The following is a 19,874-nucleotide window of genomic DNA, read 5'->3' on the forward strand; positions in this document are numbered from 1 at the left end:
TCGGCCAGGGATCATTGATGAAGAAATGAGCCGTCCTCAAGCATTGCTGCCTCATGACTCGTCAACAATACGAAGCATCTCTAATGCATGAAAATAATGGTATATTCGGTTAGCCATGAAAAGAAGCTTTTTGATTAACAGACAGCCTCGGAAAGTTTATCGAGAGTCGGCCCCTGCTTCTGACAGAAGCAAGAATCAAGTACAGGAGAAGACGGGCCGTAGGTGAGATTGGTGATGAGAACGGAAGACCAGGGGCATGCCAGTTATATATCATGGTCAAAAGTGGAAGTGAATTGGCGATAATTGGAAGAATGGAATAATCGTTTAGATGTCTTGTGATAGTAGTCCCCATGTGACCCCCACAATCCCCAACAGTGGAGCACGGGAATGGACCTTATCTTATCGTGCCTACCTGTCTGCGATAACTACGCAGTCATTCTCTAGTACCTACCTCTACTCCCATATTGCAACATCTTCTGACTCTGTTTTCAACCTGCGCAATCTTTCCTACCACTTCATCGTCGCTTTACTGCCATAACATATCACACACAGAATGATATAGAGCGTCATGGCTGAGTACGGGCGTATGGACCCGTTCTCCTTTGCGGGTTCCAAGGATGTCCATCATCCTGTGAGCATTCGCATGTAAGAAAGCTCTCTTCGCAACTAAAGTCCGAACTGACCTTTGCGAAGAATGAACCTCGAGGGCGAGGAACCCCCGTTCAAGTTCTCAACCCTTCTCGAGCGCCCAGATTTGCGCCACATCGGCTCCAACATCAGGTGCGCCATGCTGATGATCTCCAAACCATCTTTGCGGCAGGCTAACTAGAGCTGTTAGCCCCAACTCCGATCTCTATGTTACCGTCCAGGTTTGGTCAGGCTCTAAGCCCTTGACAGTCCCGGTTCAGACTGCCTACAAACCTTTCCGATCCGAGCGAAAGTATGATGTCGCTAAAGCTTCAGACGCCATATGCTGATCGAGATTATAGATGGAACGAGTGGATTCAGCTACCGATCACATACGACTCCCTGCCGGCCAATTCATGCCTAGCTATCACAGTATGGGATCTTTCGCCTGTGGGCGGAGACGAGGCTATTGGTCATGCCATTCCCTTTGGAGGCACAACTCTACCTATGTTCGATGACGATAACCAAGCACAAAAGGGACGACAGAAGTGTCTTGTCCACCGACATAAACATGCAGACGGCACCAGTAACACGAAGACACCCGCGCTAGTTTCGACGAAGAAGAAAGCATCTCGAAAAGAACAACTGCCTCCACTGGATAAAGACGCAGAGGAGTTGGACAGGATGGAGACTTTATTTAAGAAACACGAAATGGGCGAGATACCTCGGGTTGACTGGTTGGATCAGATGGTGTTCCGGAGCTTCGAAAAACGAGGCCTGCAAGCTGCCAAATCATCAATGAAAATGCTCCAGAGACAACAAGCTATAAACGGGGAGCATGATGCGGAGGGCCAAGATGGTGAGGGAAAAGACGGACGTCCAGGTCAATCGACATTTTTGCTTAATGTTGAACTTCCACGATTCGACTTTCCTGTCGTTTTTGCCGACCACGAATATGGCCCTCCTCCTATATCGGCTCTACAGAATCTCTCAGTCTCCCAAGTCAGTATCGCTCACCGTCAGCCACAAGTGCAGTATGGCCCTGGTATCAATGCATTGGGCGAGCACTCCACAGCTCTTGGGGGCAGACTGATCAAAGTTTATGATCCAGAAGCTGGGTACAGAGACAATCCTGCAGAGGCCAAACACAGAAGACTATTCCGAAGCTCGCACCGACATGGTATTCTTGACAAGGACCTTAAACCGAATGCAAAGGTTCGAGATGAGCTTAACTTGATCATGTCGTACTCTCCAACTCACGTCCTCACCCCAGAGGAAACCGATCTGGTATGGAAGTTCCGCTATCATTTAACCAGAGACAAGCGAGCCTTGACCAAATTTGTCAAGTCAGTCAACTGGGGCGATCAGAGTGAATCCAGGCAGGCCATACAGGTACTTAGCCGTTGGACCGCTATTGACATTGACGATGCTCTTGAACTTCTTGGGCCGTCTTTTGATAACTCTGCTGTTCGTTCCTACGCCGTAGAGCGACTCCGCAAAGCCGACGATGAGGAATTACTGCTTTATCTTTTGCAGTTGGTCCAGGCTCTCAAATATGAGCACATCTCGACTGAAACAGAAGAGGAGAGCTGTCAGGATTCATCTTTGGCTCGCTTCTTGATCCAGCGCGCGGCAGCCAACTTCCTACTGGGAAACTACTTCCATTGGTATCTGATGGTAGAGTGCGACGATCCGAGTCCTGAGCAAGGCGTTGATAACCGCAACATCTACCGAAAGGTTGCTTACGACTTTATGGTTGAGCTTGTGAAGCAGCCAGATGGTCAGGAGACACGCAAAACTTTACTGCGCCAAGCAGAGTTGGTCGCTATACTCTCAAGGATTGCGCAAGAAGTCAAAATGTCGAACGAATCGGTCGCAAAGAAGGTTGACAAGGTAAAGCATTTCTTGGCTGACCCCAAGAATGAGCTCCTGACCTTCGATCCGCCTTTACCGATGCCACTTGATCCTTCAATATTGGTGACGGGAATCATCCCAGATCAGACAATCGTTTTTAAGTCATCGCTCAACCCTTTCAAATGCACATTCAAAACGTCGACGGGAACCTCGTATCCCATCATCTTCAAACTGGGCGATGATCTTAGACAGGATCAGCTTGTTATTCAAATTATCACTCTTATGGATCAACTGTTGCAGAAAGAGAATCTGGATCTCAAGCTATCACCATACAAAATTCTGGCAACCAGTACCTCGGCTGGCGCCTCGCAGTTCGTACAATCTGCAAGCTTGTCAAGTATTGTCAACAAGTTCAAGAACAACCCAGCTTTGGCGTATCTGAAATACCACAACCCAGATGACAGGCAACCTCTTGGTGTCCGGCAGGAAACCCTGGACACATATGTGAGGTCCTGCGCTGGCTATTGTGTCATCACCTACATTCTTGGTGTCGGTGATCGTCACCTGGAGAACCTTCTCCTTGCGCCTGACGGCCACTTCTTTCACGCTGATTTTGGATTCATTCTTGGCCGAGATCCCAAACCTTTTGCACCGTTAATGAAACTTTCCAAGGAAATGGTGGACTGTATGGGCGGCGTACAGTCGGAGCACTATAAACAGTTCAAGCAGTACTGTTTCTTGTCATATACGGCGCTACGAAAGTCATCGAACCTCATTCTCAATTTATTTAGCCTTATGGTTGATGCCAACATCCCTGACATCCGGCTCGAGCCGGACAAGGCAGTACTCAAGGTCCGAGAGCGCTTCCATCTGGAGCTGAGTGAGGAGGAGGCGCTAAGATATTTTGATCGGGTCATCGAAGATACACTGACAGCGTATGCGCCTGTTGTCATTGACAAGTTACATGAGTGGGCGCAAGCTTTCCGAGCTTAGAGTCCGAATGAGATGGTCTCATGGTGACGGAGTAAGGGCGTTATGATACACAGGCAATTAAAGCATGGGTTAGACAACGGACTAGTAATTTGATTTTGTATATGTTCGTATATACATGTGGGCATAATTGCTGTCTATATCAAACACCGAGACTCGTGTACTCATTTCGTCTTTTGCTTTTAATCGGCGTTGTGGACCATACCAGCCAAGAGCTTACAGGCATCATTAAACCGTTGTCGGCCTATTTCTTTTCTTTTTCTTCTCCTCATGTTTCACCAAAAGTAAAGACACCCTTACCCTTGCGGAATCCCTGAAGACCCTGCTGCACAGCATTGCGCAAAGTCTCCTCTTCAGTATCCCAATCCCACTTGACCTCCTCAATAGGCACGTCGCGGAACTGGCCTGAACGGATGATCTGGAGGATATCGTTGATTGCATGTTTTCTGCCAGTTGGATCCTGCTCGTTCAGTCGACTCAACCAAAAACCAGTGAAACGGGTGTCCTTGAATATCAGGAGACCGAGAGGTAGTTGGACTGGCTGTTTGGCCATACCGCCGTATGAGACAAGCGTTGCGCCGTTGCCAAGAGATCGTGCAAGGGCGGTTGCTGACTTGCCTCCGACACAGTTGAGACCGAGTCCAATTTCCTCACGGCCCTTACGGGTAATCTCGGCGAGCTGGTCTCTCCACTCACGGGATAGGAACTGCGACTCAGTGACAACCACATCTGCGCCAAGGTCAAGAAGCTCTTTCCTGAGAGTCTCGGTGGCCTCGGGAGTATCACGGTCGCGAACAACGTTGATGCTCCTCAACCCCCAAAGCTTACCGAATTGGATGGCGGCTCGCCCAACGCCTGAGTTGGCACCGTTTTGGATGAACCATTGTCCACTGCCGACTTCAAGCGGGCGCATACCCAAGCCCGCCTGAAGACCGGCATTGGGGCCGTAATGTCGCAAGATACGGTATGCAGTAGATGGGTTGACACTGACAGTCGCAACCTGTGTAGGAGTCAGGCCCTCTTTATCGATCTTGAGAAACTTGTCGGCCTCATCGACGGCGTGTGTCCTCCAGGTTCCGAACTGGCCAATGGCGGGGATGACCCAGTCGCCTTTCTGAAGTGATGAGGAGGGCGAGCCGGTAGAAACGACCTCGAAAACACCTTCGTTGCCGGGAATGGCGGAAGGCTCAGAGGTGCCGATCAAGGAAGTAAATGGAGGCTTGGAACCATATGTGCCCTGGACGGTGTTGATATCGGCGGGATTGATGGGAGCGGCGAGTGCTTGGACGAGGACCGAGTTCGAGGGGATGGATGGCGATATAGAGTGAGTATGTAGGCTGATGATTGTCTGTTAGATTATGCCACTGCCAGGAAGAATGAGTTACTCACCTAAGCACGTCAGAAGGCTCGCCGGGCTTGGAGAAAACCAGGGCCTTTGCTTGTGTGTAGCCATAAGGACCCGACTTATATCGTGCCGCAGTCATGGGAAGTCTTGTCATATGTTGAGCGCTGAGCTTTGCCGAAGGCCTAGTAAGCCCAGAAGCAAGCGGCCTAAGGCGTAAACACTGTGAGCTAGCCATGATGAATTGATGAATTGATGAATTATCAATTATTATGTGGTTGTATCAGAATTGATAGCTCTTCTTTACTTGAAGTTGCTTTGCGACTCAACGAAACAGGTTCAGCTGAGCTCAGTCCTAAATTGACGAAAGCTCTACAAGACTATGACGTTAGCGTGCAAGCGAGGAACAAGTTTAACTGCCAATCAAAGTTTGCGATTAAGCGGGGGGTCCTTAACAGTCTCTGAATATCGGGGTCCAGAGTCGAATTGTGGAAAATTGGATCCTTGTGGAACGCGGGGGTTTCGACTTTTGTGCTTTCCTAGATCGGGAACTTTGAACGAGACGATCAAAACATGTTTCTCTGCAATAGGTAGCTAAGAAGGGGATAGGCTTGTTTCCACTGCCTTAGTTTACCACCATTGAAAATTCAAGTTACTTGAGAGAACTTTTACATTTCATCAAGCTTATCATGACTCGACAAGGTCAGGGGAAGGAGAGCGTAGGTAGACATACATTCAAGCAGATTTCTCTTTGGGTTACCTCTTCGCTAGGCGGAGCAAAGGGAGAACGTCCTAAACTTGAATCATGCAATGTTTAATCTGCAAAGGCCAGACAATTGATGAAACATGTTTTAGTGCATTTCTACTCTGTTCCTGGTCTCCCATGGAAACACAATCCAGTCAGATCACTTTCTTTTGTTGATCAAACATCCTACCCATGTATAGGTTATGCTTAGTACCTAAAGCTCCCAGTGAAGTTACATGGCGACACAAGGGAGATTAATCTCATCTCGGAAGAAAGGTATTTTGCCGGTATTATAGTAAGGCTGGGTATACGAATAATATTTTCAAATTATTGACATGGACTATTGCGTTACATACCGACAGTCCGAGATAGCACAAAGTGACTAAATTGTTTTGGCTCTTAGGCAAGTAGCCAAGTGTTCTACAGCTCTGAGGTCAGCTTCACGGAGCTCTAACTGTATTATCTGAATAGCACTATTACTGATGTGTTGAGTCTTTCTCCAAAGTGAAAGAACAAATGACCGTTTGTCTCATCCGGTCTGGACTCTACTAGCAGAGGAAACGGTGTTAACGATAAGGATGGATATTATTGCACAGCAAGTTCTCCAAAGACCGAGAACCAATAATGGCAACACTAGTGGCAATAGAGGCAACGTACATGTTGCCAAAGCAATCTATAATAGGCCTTTCATCACAATCAGTAACGATTGAGGTTTGTGGTGGTCAACAATGGCAAACGACGTGGTAGAGTAAACGGATACTGGCAGGCTGGGACAGTGTACGATACGGGTAAGACCCGAACCAATCAAGACAAAATAGGAACCCCTCCATGCATGAAACTCTGGCAGAGAAACCCGATACTTGTTGGTAATGATCGACTATTCCTCCCGGCACTGTTGGGCGTATGACTGAGTCGACTGGAGCCAACGAGGCAGTCAAGTTTTTACTATATCTGAGCAAAAGATCAAGATTTCGGATTCGGATGAGACATTCCGAAGGTCTTGAAACGCGTGGGATATATCCAGATTGACGAAGTGTTCACAACTTAGTTGAAACATGCGTCACTGGGGTATATTTGACTTTTGGCATTGGCACACGTCTGTGGCGTTATAGTACCAGGAGTACCCTCACGACGTTGGAAAAGTTGGTTGATAGAAACATAAGAGATGAAATTATTGAGCCCGTTTATGTTACTTGGACCAAACTCTTTGGTTATTTACTCTTATACTCGAAAGTTTAGAGGCCAAAATTTCTATATTTAGTAGAGCAATGTACACTGCAGAATAATATCCTGCTTCCTTGCCTGCCTGCATTGAATGGGAATGTTAGGAATGGGGCCGTGATCACGATTAATCGTCTAGGCGTTATTGTAATTTAAATCAGCAATGCTATAGTATATGAATTTGATATGTACATATTGTAACAGTTTCAAATGCTATATCTGTCTAGATGTGAGTATAGCAGTAATCATTACTTGGTATTATTCAATAATGGCACTTGAGTGATTGCATGACAGGTTTTGGAGTTCCAATGGTAACAGGTACTCTCCAGGTACTTGTACTTCGTAAAACCACTGCCTGCGGGTTGTCCCGCTACTCCTCATAGAGACTAATCCCATGGGGCCTATCTTGGCATCCCGAGTACTAAAGAGGACTTCTCGAACCCAAAGTCGCCCAGCGCCCAACCCGCGTGGCTAGCAGCAGGGTCCAGGGGAGAACGGGCTCACTGCAGTCTCTCAGGGGCAGGTCCAGAAGAGGAAACAGTGGGTTGCAGGCGAACATGCAAGTATTTCCAATGTATCCCCATTAGGTCCAAGTGCAAGCGCAAGTGCAAGTGCAAGTGCCAGCCACGGCATTTCTCCACTTACCCTCGCCCACCACCAGGCTGGGTTCCTCCCAAGACCCCAAGACCCCGTCTTGCACCAATTCTACCTGTCTTAGCACCTGGATCAAGTTGGTTAGCAGGTACCTGAACCTGTTCCTGTACTTTTGAGTATTCTTTCTCCAGCAAAGACCTTATTTCTCCTTCCTCATCATCCTTTCAACAACCCTCCACTCTCCTTCTCTATCTTTTATCCTGCTTCCCCATTGCGAGCGTCCAACATCACTATCGCAACTGTCCTTCTCTTCGTCCCATCAATTGCACTTCACGACCGGGATCGTCATCATAGCATCCAGAAAAGCACGCCACGCCGCGTTGCGAATCCTTGCAGCTTGCAGTCAACCACAAGCCACCCGACCCTTGCTCCAATTTTCCACCTCCATCCTGTACAGATCCATACAGCACGCCTACAGATAGATACATACCTGTACTGCACATCCTTGACCTGACCTGACCTGGGTCGAGCCGTTGATCAAACCTCTCCTTTCTCGTCGCCTTGTTCTTGCGGGGAGTCGAAACTCTGCTTCGTCATCTTTTTGCAACTGTTGCATCCCAGTCGTCGATTGCAACTTTATCGACACTTTCTATTCTAGCTCAATTCTTTTCTCTTTGAGCTTCTCGATTCTTTCTCGCCAAAACCCCTTTCCGATTTTTTGGTCGACAGCCTCGAACAGCCTCTTTTCAGAAACCGTCCGATCCGCATTGTCTTGTGCATTGAACGAATCAACGGCTTAATCAACATCATGTCGTCTCTTTTTGGCAAGAGTAGCGGAGGCTCACGCTTTCAGCTACCTGCCCTCAACCTCAATTTTGGCAGTATCACAGACGGCACCGATATCCCACCGCCTCCGGATTCACCTGTCCAAAAGGTCCCAACGCCTCCACAGACACCGCCCCCGGTCAAGGAAGCCAAGAACGAAGCCCCCAAGGAGTCGGCACAGGATACATACAGCAGTGTCACCGAGGACGTCGGCAACAGCACACCGCAGCCAAGCGTGACTGCTTCTTCTAATGGTAATCTCGCTGGAACCAAGCGCAACGCCGACGACGATGCTCCGTTGAGCCCTGCTGCTTCAAGCCGTCAAGGCAGCATCCGTCGCCTATTGAGTAGGACCATGTTGAATAACAGTTATGCAGAGGGCCAGAAATCATCGAACGCAAGTGTCCAGTCCCCCCCACCTGGACATGCTCGCCCAGCCAGCCAGGGCGGTGCGAGTTATCTCGACGAGCGCAAGAACAAGAGAGCCAGTGGCTGGTTCAGGCGCATGAGAAGCGGAGATCCCCTCCCCGACAAACGAGCCAGCACCATGTATATGGAAGAACCTCCTCGCGCACCGACTCCCCAGAAGCAACCCGGCCCGCCGCCTCCTATGATACCCGAGTTAACCGCTATCGAAAAGGACAACGGAAGCCTTGGTTCTGACCTTTTCAAGAACATCAAGTAAACCGACAAGGTTTTGGATACCTAGAGCTAAATCGCACCTACTCCATACCACCATTTCTGGCTCGTCAGCCACCCTGTTTTTCGCATTCAACTATTTACATATTCAAAGACCAGAAATTGAGACAACAAGACAAACAAACACTTTACACCTACCTATTCCTATTAACGATCGAGCTCGCAGCTTTACGGCGCAATGCGAGCAGGTCCATTACTTCTTTTGGAACAACACGTTTCTCTCAACACCGCGAGGACGATGTTTTCAGCTTATGTCTTGGAGGAGAGGGTGTCTGTGATAGACAAGGAGATGTAGAAGAGAAGGAAATCAAGAGCAGTGCAGTATGATGAAGACGGCTCATCAAGATACCCAACTCGTTTCGCGAGCTCACTTATCCGGTGTGCGATTATGGATTTATTTTCTTCTTCACTGGCATTGCTTTAGTTATCTACGCTATTATGATACAGCACTCAAGTGTACAATCATCTTATGGGTTTCACGCCATTATCTTTCGTTTATTTCTTGCCACCATGATCTGAGCGGCTTCTGCTTTTGCAACCTGGAGAATGTGCTGGGAGAAATATTTGCTTGCAAGAGCTATAAAGCTCCTTCTGATCAGTCATGGTTCAGAAGATTAAAAGGGAGTTTACGGCTGCTGTCCTGGGTTGTACGAGTCTATTTCTGAAATAAAAAAGAAGTCATTTCAACCGTTGATTCTGAATGAGTGAGGTAAAGCCTCAAGCGGCCTAAGAGTGCCAAGATAATGGTCTAAGCTCGGTTTCCAGAGAGAATCTTTGTTAATGTTGGGTATGAGGCTGTGCAGGACTGGACCCTAGATCCTTACTATCCACGGTGCTCAGTCTGATCCATGCGCCAGAAGACTGACTCGGGATCTATGGGATTTACCAGGGCTGGCTTGCGTGTCGTAACACAGAGCTGAAGCCAGAACACACAAGCGAAGCGATCTGCATCACTGGTTCTAAAAATACCATTTGTTGAGGGATCTGCGTGTTCTACTTATCCATGCATTTGAACTATCTACCGTTGATGTTATGTCCCCGAATACTGGTAAAAGAGGCCATGGCGGCTTGTTCAAGTCCAATATGTGGACATTGAGTTACACGTCCAAACCTTCATCCTTCAGCCTTTCATAGATTTCTCCAACGGAATCCGCATAGCCAGGTACCATGACGCCTTCTCCAGTAGGAGCCGGTGCGTTATAGAGAGGCACGACTCTTGTTGCACCCTTTGTCACTTCGAGGATGGTACCGTCGCCCAATTCCGGGTCGATAACAAGTCTCCACATGCCTTGTGCTACTTCCTCGGGACTGATGAGAATAGTATCTTGTTCTAACATGACTTCTTTGGTCGGATCTTCGCTCCACATAGGAGTCTAGTCTTGATGTCAGTAGCCATCGTGAGAGACTGCAAGCGAGATTTCAACAAGCTTACCGCTGTAGCTCCTGGAGCTACACATGCAACACGGATGTCGAGTTTATCCCGCAGTCCTCCAAGCGATCTCACGAAGCCGTGTAAGCCGTGCTTGCTGGCAAAGTACAAAGGCGTTGTGATTGCAGCAGCATAGCCAGCAATGCTACCAACATGTATGAGACATCCCTTGTGCTTTGCCTTTGTCCAGTATCCAATAGCTAGTTGGCTGAGCCGAATCGGAGACACCAAGTTCACGTCTAGAACACGATAGTGCCCGGGATCGGCATCAGCATCATCCTGAGAAACAGTTTTTTTGTTAGTCTCCGTCTTGGGAGCATCCCAGAACGAATACCATGGAGGTTCGAATAGTCCTGCTCCGGCGACAACGATATCAACCTTTGGAAACTTCTCCAAGGCTGTTTTCCACGCAGCTGTTAGCTGAGGCCAGGATGTGACGTCGGTCTCTTGAAACAGTAATTCAGCTTTGCTGTTGTCGCCCTCGAATGGGTACTGTTCCATGAGTTGTTGGGCTTCGACTCGAAGCCTGCGATCTACTATGAGAACCGAGAATCCATTTTGGAGCAATAGGCGAACAAAACACAGGTTGATGCCTTTTCGCGCGATTAGTTCTGAAATTGTCGGTGTTTTCTATACCATTGAGAAATCATACCAGAGCCTCCACCCGTAACAAAAGCATATTTACCATGTATATGCTCCATCATGTGCAGTACTAATGCAGACTTGTCGATATTAGTTGTTGGTCTGTTAAGGTAGAGTGAGTGATCGCTAGTAGGGATGGGAAGGGATGACCGGTCCTTAATATAGAAGATCTGTATTCGATTCTCGATAGTTACTTAACTTGAAACTTGCTTATCACAACCAGTTTATGAGCGTATAGAAGTGAAAGACCAGTGGTCGCCTTTGTGGGGTGGCATGGATGGCTAACAAATCAAGACGCCGTGTGTGGTGTCACCAAAGTTTATCTATGTATTTTTACCCTTGAGAGCGCCTGGGGTATTCCGGAAATACGAATATATTAATGCAGTCAGACATCGGACTTCTCTTCGTGTCCAATTGTCTGTACTGGAATCGGATCATCCTCTGGTTTCCCCTCCCGGCATGCCCACCCATCTACTCTTCGTAATGTCTCACGACTCCAAATCCGGTTCATGACCGATAATCGGATAGGGACCAAGGCAATGATAATCAATGGAAATGCAGGAGCTGCAACCGTCAGGGTCACACCGAAGACGACACTGGTCATGATGATTTGAGTGATGGTGTACATGTGAATTCCGAGCCAGCTAACACCAGTGGGAAGTTCAGGAAGATCAGATGGTGCAGTGAGGAGATTGACGATCCGTTCCAGGATAGGGTTGACGGACAAGGACTGGTAGCCCATGAAAAGAAAGAGCCCGGCAAGCACGGAGGTCTGCGTGAGGCCCAGCAGCTTCTGCAGGGGAGGTGACACAAAAACGAGAATTAGAGTAGCCTGAATGAAGTGCGAGTATCTCTGCTCATAGGTCCTTGCGACATGACGGGGCGCCTCTGGTTGCTCACCCTCTTCCGCAGGAGGACTCTCCAGGACATAGTGCATCAGCGATTCTGAGTGAAGCGGCGCTTGGGGGAGGAGACCATTGGCCGGGGGGATGCCGAGAATACCACATATTATCGTAGTTGTTCCCAGAAGAGCCACATCCCAAGCATAGCCGCCTGGCTTCTTGGTCCCGTATCGCTCTACAGTGCAGATAATGCTACTGATTTCATGATCGAAGTAGAACAAGACTGTAACGATGGCGCCTGGAATGATGGACAGGAACACCCATTCGATAGGCGCCTCCCAGAACCGAACAAAAAAGGTAGTTCTGTCAGGGTTTGTAGGCCGAAAGCTAGTCTGCACCTCGAGTCTAATATGGTCCAGCGAGGCTAGTTCTCCAATGTATGGGATCCCAATCCAGAAGATGATGGAAATGGCAGCCGCATACTCTGTAAGACCAAGCCGAACGTAACGATGGAACACGGGCTTCCATGAGTTTGCAGTAGACAACAAAATGGCTAGAAGACAAGTCCCTATGGCGCCTAGGACGGCATAGAGGAAGGCAGCGAGTGAGACTCGGGCATGAGTACGCTTCAGTTCCATGGCGGCCTTGTGGAAGTAGATGACACTGTTGAGCAGAGAAAAGATGTCGGCGCTGAAATGAGTGACATATTGCATTGTCCAGTCATGGGCATTGAAGATGGCAAGGAGATAGTGCATCCAGCCAGCATGGATGAGAGTCCACGCCATAACAGGCAGAAATTCGACCTATTTGTTTATCGTTAGACGACTTAGCTTTAGACTACTCGTTCAACATACATGGAAGTGCTTGTCGCATAGTTCGTAAACGTTCTCGGCCAGGACTGAAAAAGGACCCGTCACACCAAGAATCGTGAGAGGTTGACCTGAGAAACTATTGTCGTCAGCGCGTAACTCAGCTGAGTCTCGCAATATGAGTAACACCTACAGAGAGAATATAAGACCGCAAAGACCAGTGCTGAAGACAACCTCGATAGTGCCCCACGACTTTCCAGTCAAGGTATACAAGTCACTTGCAAAGGTGATGCCGGGTAAAAGGTTGGTGAAGAAGATGTAGACGGCACTCGCAACTACCTGCTGGTTAAAGACTTGCCAGTCTGATAGGTACCGGCCTTTGAGGTTGATGACATCCTCCTTTAGCAGCCGAAAGGGACGAAGACTGCCCTCTTTTCCGAAGTACTTGGATGATCGACTCTCTTGACTGGGTGGATCCGAATGATCGGCTGTAACACCTGGTGCATCTTGAGTATTGGTGTTTGGTGTAACAGTGTTGGCAGATCCAAAGGTTGGTCTTCTCTCGATATCAATTGAGTCTAGAACTGGTTCAGTCTCAAGCCTAGCCATTGTTCACGTCAAATTGGAATATAGAAACAAGACAAAACTCGTCGGTTCCGAGGTGAATGGAAAGCAAGTACATGATGCATCTTCCCTCGACTTTGAGTGAGTGAGGGTGCCGAGTCAATTTATCAGTCTGGTCCAGATGAAGAGCCTGGTCATGGCTTTTTTCTTGGCTTTGGAATGTTTCTTGGCGTTTGATGGTTATTTGCCATCGTCCCTTGTCGGTACCACAAACGGTTTGATCATGTTCATTTATACTTTGGCTTATTGTCTCTTGAACCGCGTGGTTGAATTCAGAAACTCAATTGGTTCGGCATTGAAGAAAGGTAGAATGACGTCACTTTCAGCTATCTGCACGTGCGGAGGGGCAAGGCTGAGATGAAGGTGGATCTCACTAACAAGGCTGAAGTCTAGCATTACCAGTCCTCTTTTTCAGGGTCTTGAATTAATATACCTTAATAACTATCCCAGCATCATCACATATCTGCAATCTCTCGACGTCAATCTATCGCGAATCCAAAACAACATGCAACATACATGACAACGGGAACTCTTCTCGAATAAACCGACACAATGGCGCAATTCATTCCTCGGCAAGCATTTGCCCTACCAAACTCAATTCCCAAGACATATTACCTAGGCCACCATGCTACAGCCCAATCCGATATGATCAAGAGATTGAATACTATACATCTCATCCTCGAATGCCGCGACCTACGTCTCCCTTTGACCACGAATAATCCCATCCTAGAACACTCTCTTGCCGGCCGCGAGCGAATTGTCGTCTTCACAAAATGCGATCTCACAATCAACAAACCCGAGTACGTCAATGCTCTGCGCAAGCTATATGGTGATCGATTTGTTCTCTGGAACAAAGAAAGTCCCGATACAACAAAGGCCCTCCTTAGAAAGGTCAAAGAAGTTGCGCGCGCAATCGACCCAATCGCGGGAATGAGAGCCATGATCGTGGGAATGCCCAACGTCGGAAAGAGTTCATTGCTCAACACATTACGGCGTAGTGGGCTACCGCAGAAACTTGCAAAGGCGGCCAAGACTGGGGGGCAACCAGGAATTACGCGCAAGATCGGCACGAGTGTTCGCATCCTGGAGACAGAAGGCAAGGATTCGAGGAGAGGTGTTGGTGAAGGGGTATTCGTATTAGATACTCCAGGTGTCTTTGTACCATACGTCGACAACGCCGAGACCATGATAAAGATTGCGCTCGTACAAGGCATCAAGATCGGCCTGGTACCTGCCGAGGTTCTGGTGGACTACCTACTCTACCGCCTCAACAAGCTCAACCCGGCCTTCTACAAGCAATATTCAAAGCCTACAAATAGTGTTGAGGAGCTACTTACTTCCGTTGCTGTGAAAACGGGTAAGTTAAAGGCTGGGGGTGAGCCTAACTTGCATGGAGCGGCGAGCGTGTTCCTGAAAGACTGGAGAACTGGGAAGCTGGGCAAGTTCATGCTCGAAGATTTAACGGACGAAGCAATCGAGGAACATCAGCAGCGAATGCTTAACCCTCCACTCAGCATGAACCAGGCTAAAAAGCAGCAGAAAGAAGCACGCGCGCAAGAACGAGCGGGTGCCTAGGTAGAATGACGAACTCAAGACTTGATCACTGTATAATAGGGCATTTTTCTTTTCATGTACACTACTACCTAAGCATATTGTCTTACATCATACTCAAATTCGTGCTGTCTCTTACCCACATGACCTTTCTTGCTGAAACTGCGCAGGCACCAATGACCAAGTCCTTGAGGCGTGCTAGGGTATATATAGAATGATAGCCGGAACACCAGAGGGTCCCTGCCTCGATCGAGTGCTTCCAGTCAAATGACAAACAACCAAAAACCCTAAGAAGAACGAAAAACCCGTGCCTGTTGCATCAATGTTGGATGCTGGTGACGCCCCTGGATGTACCTTAACCGTAAACGCCTGAAATAATAACAATAGAGCACGTGTCCCTTGCTGTAGAGACTCCAAGATGTGCTGCTGCGAACCTAATCTGTACCATCAGGTATACTGATTCTGCCATTTGACCATATCCCTTGTCAGAACATCCATCATTTCCATGGGGTTCAAGTCTTTGAATTCTGTACCCTCAGAGGACTCCCGAGTACTTTCATTCTCAGCAGTCTCAGAACTCAGAGTCTTCTGAAGCGACACCTCCCCGTTACTCGTGTTCTCGTTCGTCACTGGCAATGTCTCGGCTGCAAGGTCTACTTGAGTCCTTGAGATAAAATCCATGATGGCACCAACACGTCGTTTCATGTCCACCATATTCAACTTATGGTGCATGACTGGCTTTGACTTGCCATGTCGATGTTCACTCGTTGGTTTCGGATGAGCCGGCGTTGACTCGTCACTGGTCTTCTGTATGTCTCGCGACATCGACCGCGCTGGGGACTCGCCTTCCCCATCTCGATCTCTGGTATACTGGTTCCTCCCTTTGCCTTTCTTGTGAGCAGTTCTCCCGCCACGCTTCTGGGTGCCTGAAACAGGTTGATGGCTCGCAGGAGGTGTGTCAGGCACAGTTTCTACTGGAGCGGGGGTCTCCACAACGACGGGTGCCTCGATGCTCTTCGTAGCTGGGGGTTTGGCTGCGGCAGGGGGTGTCTCCTCGGCAGGATCTGAGTCTAAGCGATTGTCAGTCTCAGCCTCAGCTTTATAGTAGACATCGTCGTTCAGCTTACCCTCTCCTCGTCGCCTTTCTGCGCGGCCTTTGCGTTTATCCGCGGCTTCTTGTCTCTGGCGCTCTTTGTCTTCCTTCTCGGTCTTGGCTCGCTGGTTCTTGTTGTTACGGACCCTCTTCGTTCCATTACGAGTATTAATTTCGTCGTCTGACTCAATGTGAGTCTGTACTTCGGCCGGTTCAATGGAGGGCGAAGGTGACCTTGAGCTGGTTCTTTGCCGCTTGACGCTTATCGGATTTCTCAGTGATGCCAACTTGTCGTCCCGTGGACGAGCATTGACGGCTACTGACTCCTCACTGTCGCTGCGTCCTCGTTTCGCTCGTCGGGTCAAGATTTCTGATCCATCTTGAGGCACATCTTCTTTGCTTGCTTCAATGGCCCTTAACAGTTGCTCATCTTCGTATGCACGGTCGCGGCTGTTCATTGTGGATCTTCGCTTAGAACTTTTCGAAGCCGAAGTAGGGCGCGAGCTCTTGCTCGTCCCCGTCTTGGGTGAGCGGTTGCCTTCCTTAGCGATCGAGGTAGCTCGGGACGTCGCGCGCGACGGACGATTATGTGGAACATATTTGGACCATTTTTGACTGAGAAGGATACTGTCAGCGCAAGATGGTCGCAATGGCAGTGCGCAGCGAAGGGATGTGAAACAGGCAGTCGGGGTGAAAAAACAGAATTTTCAAAAAATGAACGTCTCAGGGACATCTTGACTGAACAAAATCCAACCGGAATGACAAGTTTGACTCACCCATTGCTTGCCGTATAAATCTTGTGGAGTTCTTTGCGACATTGCTCGCAAAAATACTCATCAGGAGAGCTCTCGGCGCTAAAAATGCCTACGCAGGCGCCGTGCTGCCAAACTTTACAAATGTCGCATTGAACGAAGAAGCCGGTAACATCTTCGGTAAATTCAATGGCATTGAAAAAGTCCAAGTCGGCACCTTCAACAGGCGGACGACCTGGATATTCTTCAGCATCACAGATGCATCGAACAGCCTCATCCTCCTCTTCTTGAAGGTCGTCGCTTCCGTTCACCATATCAAAGTTGTCGGACTTGGAATTTTTGTCGGTATCGTCTTCTTGGTTCCGCTTTCGCCTTCGACCGAGAAGAGTATCGTCAATGTCTTCAAATGGCTCCGAGGACAACGAGCCGCTAGGCGTAGACTTGTTGGAAGAAGGTTTGGCGACAGATCTTGTGTTCCGCTCGGCTCGACCTGACGTGTTTGAGGATACCGATGATTGTTGAGATTGAGAATTGGTGATACGGGCTCTCGATGACCGTCGCGGCGAAGGTGGTGCCATTGAGGGAGCAGGGTCACCGAGGTGAGGTGGAAGGTGAGTAGAAAACGAGTTGGTAGAAAGGGTAGGGGGGTCGACGCCTCGTTCGACAGACGACGGCGCGTGTAATACTGTATAGCAGGTAGGTTCTCTCCGATGCTGGTGGTCACGTTAGAAGGAGGTGGGATCGCGAGAATTGAACGTAATGCAATGGCGACCAAGATCGTGGGAGCTAGGTTGGTGAGCGACCAGCGACGAGTGCGACTACTGGAACAAGAAGGTACAGCGTTCGTATCGAAGACGGGGTTGGCAAGCAAGCATATCGAGAATGCGCAGAAACGCTATGAGTATGACACGGAGAAATACCGTAACAATGAGGTGGTATGTGCCGGAGAAGAGTGGGCGGAAGCTTTCTTTGGAGGAGGAGAAGGAAGAGAAGAGGCGCGGACATGGGCTTGCTCAAGCGTGGGCATGGGAAAGTGGGCAGGAAGGTGGGCGCGGGTCTCACTTGCCTATCGCTTCAGAAAGACCTGAACCGATGGAACCACTACAAGACCATCTGCAGGGCATTTTAGCACTCACTGTACATACTGCCCGCTCGGGATCAGTGTAGTTACCTTGCAAGCTCCAGGGTACAGGGGTCTTCGGGGGCACTGTGCATAGGTACTTGGCCATTCAGAAGCCACACTGAAAATTCTAGTCCCACTCACCGTAGCCAACTCGAACCTTGACGTCGGGGTAACAGATAAACTTGACTGCTCTGCCGTTGTAGAGTGTAAAACGAGATCAGTAAGCTGGTCAATGCCATTTCAGACAGGGCCTTCAGATTATCTGGTCTCGCGCCATAAAGCTTGGATGTTAACCTTTCCAACATCTTCTTGTAACCTTTACCAGTGGAATCAGGAACCTACATACTGTTTGCTGATCAAGCGGCTAAACCCCCACAGTTGACGGTTTGTTTCCGCTTCCATCATGGTCAGTCAATTTGGTAGGTACCTCAGCAAGTAGCTCGTTTTCGCAGATAATGTCTGCATGTATCAAATCTCTACCGTGCATACCCTGCAATCCATACATGGGGATTCTCGGGAGAATGACATCAGGGAAACATTGGATGTCATGGATGTGCGTACAGTAAGTGGCACATGAGCAACATGTATGTATGCTTTAGGACGCGCTCAACGGTATCTTATGTCCATAATGAGATGATGTAGAACGTGTCAGAGCATGAGGATAGCAGTCATGAATCCAATCATGACCTTTTCTTTTTCTTGTGGGTGCTGTCAGTTGGGAATTGGAGAAACCCAAAAGGTGGGACAATCACTTCCTTCCCAGCCTATAAACATTAGGCGCCAGCTTGGCTGACTAACTGCTCCACTGCCTCCCAACGGCCATGGCCCTGGCTCTGGCTGCGACAACTCCACTGGTGATGATTTAACCACACAGCTACAGATACTGTAGAACAACTCTGAGGTGCTATCGGGCTTTGCGTTGTTGTTTTCAGGCTACCGACGTTCTGGATTCTTTCTGTTAAATTATTGTTGGATTTTGGACGACCTCAGCGGGTGGTCAAGTTTGGATCGAGGCTTCTCCAGAGACTCTCAAGCCCCCCTCCACAAGTAACCCGGCCGTGACTGGGTAAGCGAGCCCCGACCTTGGACAACCACGAACAAGTCCAGCGACCATTCATATAACCTCTTCAAGAATCGATCGACCTTGTATTTGAGACGAGGTTCAAGGCTGAAGCTGGACTGGCTCAGACCAAAACTCGCTCTAGTACTCCACGTTCAGCCGTGATACCTTATGTCGACAATATGTTCTGACCCGCACACAGAACGCTTTAGAGCCCGACCGAACCAAGTTACCCCTCTGAGACAACATCAAGGCCTCGATCTCGGTGTTGGCGTTTGCGAATCACGATTTTGATACCCCTTTCTTGGTGGTATGCTCAGCAAGTTGCAATCAAGACAGCTTGTCGACAATATATCGATTGTATAAATTGCGATACGACCCTTCCTTTGGCCACACTTGCTGTTCGACTGCTCCTTACCTACTTTATGGTTTGCATGAGAGCCAATACAATGTTTGATGGGTACGCTTTCCATTCACTTTGGACGTTGCGAGGCAGTTGCGGCGCAGAGCAGGCCTTGATACTTCAAATTATCTCAATGGCTGGCTAGGTAGGCTGAGCGACGTCTGGCAACGTCATGATATATCCCCATTATTACATCCCTCGTCATGCTGAACGTTACTGCCTTTATCGTGTCTATTCTTCTCGGTTTTCTAGGGTCATGGATGCTAATGGGATATTTGTCTTCTTCACGCGCAGATCATAAGTCCCAATATGTCGCCAGATACTGCATCGTCATCATTTCCAAGCCGACGGATTCGGCCATTACCGAGACGTCGACTTCGAGAGAAGCTCTCCCCGGAGGTAGCAGACACGATAAAATACCCCCCTTCAACGCACGAAACTGCTCCCCTTTTCTATTATCCGCCATATACACTTAAGGACGAGGGAAGTCCACCAAGAATAGGCTCCACAAGTCCAACTCAACAGAGCCGAAGGACAGAAACAGGGCGCAATTACACCCCCAGACAAAACGGCCTGGGATTGCGTGACGGTGACGATGAAGAAATGGTCATGCGAAGTACCATGGTCACTCGCTCGCCTCCCAAGATCC

The 19,874-nt window shown here is 48.8% G+C and overlaps 7 protein-coding genes across 7 annotated transcripts; 3 read left to right on the forward strand and 4 right to left on the reverse strand.

The window, feature by feature from the left end:
• Positions 1-568: 568 nt before the first annotated feature.
• On the forward strand, positions 569-3,474 carry FGSG_08522 (uncharacterized protein; the record flags this gene model as incomplete). The annotated part of the gene is made up of 4 exons (XM_011321936.1): positions 569-645; positions 694-780; positions 821-940; positions 990-3,474. 4 exons carry the CDS (start codon positions 569-571, stop codon positions 3,472-3,474), a joined length of 2,769 nt encoding a protein of 922 aa, XP_011320238.1.
• A 265-nt stretch (positions 3,475-3,739) lies between these two features.
• On the reverse strand, positions 3,740-5,051 carry FGSG_08521 (uncharacterized protein; the record flags this gene model as incomplete). Its single annotated transcript, XM_011321937.1, has 2 exons — positions 3,740-4,808; positions 4,861-5,051. 2 exons carry the CDS (start codon positions 5,049-5,051, stop codon positions 3,740-3,742), a joined length of 1,260 nt encoding a protein of 419 aa, XP_011320239.1.
• Positions 5,052-8,181: 3,130 nt separating this feature from the next.
• FGSG_08520 (uncharacterized protein) lies at positions 8,182-9,726 on the forward strand (the record flags this gene model as incomplete). The annotated part of the gene is made up of 1 exon (XM_011321938.1): positions 8,182-9,726. The coding sequence occupies one exon, from the start codon at positions 8,182-8,184 to the stop codon at positions 8,881-8,883; it is 702 nt and encodes a 233-aa protein (XP_011320240.1). The 3' UTR covers positions 8,884-9,726.
• Positions 9,727-9,994: 268 nt separating this feature from the next.
• On the reverse strand, positions 9,995-11,027 carry FGSG_08519 (uncharacterized protein; the record flags this gene model as incomplete). The annotated part of the gene is made up of 3 exons (XM_011321939.1): positions 9,995-10,270; positions 10,330-10,937; positions 10,979-11,027. The coding sequence occupies 3 exons, from the start codon at positions 11,025-11,027 to the stop codon at positions 9,995-9,997; spliced, it is 933 nt and encodes a 310-aa protein (XP_011320241.1).
• A 326-nt stretch (positions 11,028-11,353) lies between these two features.
• Positions 11,354-13,228, reverse strand: FGSG_08518 (uncharacterized protein; the record flags this gene model as incomplete). The annotated part of the gene is made up of 3 exons (XM_011321940.1): positions 11,354-12,613; positions 12,665-12,758; positions 12,813-13,228. 3 exons carry the CDS (start codon positions 13,226-13,228, stop codon positions 11,354-11,356), a joined length of 1,770 nt encoding a protein of 589 aa, XP_011320242.1.
• A 567-nt stretch (positions 13,229-13,795) lies between these two features.
• FGSG_08517 (uncharacterized protein) lies at positions 13,796-14,818 on the forward strand (the record flags this gene model as incomplete). The annotated part of the gene is made up of 1 exon (XM_011321941.1): positions 13,796-14,818. The coding sequence occupies one exon, from the start codon at positions 13,796-13,798 to the stop codon at positions 14,816-14,818; it is 1,023 nt and encodes a 340-aa protein (XP_011320243.1).
• A 423-nt stretch (positions 14,819-15,241) lies between these two features.
• Positions 15,242-17,217, reverse strand: FGSG_08516 (uncharacterized protein; the record flags this gene model as incomplete). Its single annotated transcript, XM_011321942.1, has 2 exons — positions 15,242-16,502; positions 16,664-17,217. 2 exons carry the CDS (start codon positions 17,215-17,217, stop codon positions 15,242-15,244), a joined length of 1,815 nt encoding a protein of 604 aa, XP_011320244.1.
• Between the last annotated feature and the right edge of the window lie 2,657 nt (positions 17,218-19,874).

Source organism: Fusarium graminearum, chromosome 2 (genome assembly GCF_000240135.3).
Source record: "Fusarium graminearum PH-1 chromosome 2, whole genome shotgun sequence".
NCBI lineage: Eukaryota > Fungi > Ascomycota > Sordariomycetes > Hypocreales > Nectriaceae > Fusarium > Fusarium graminearum.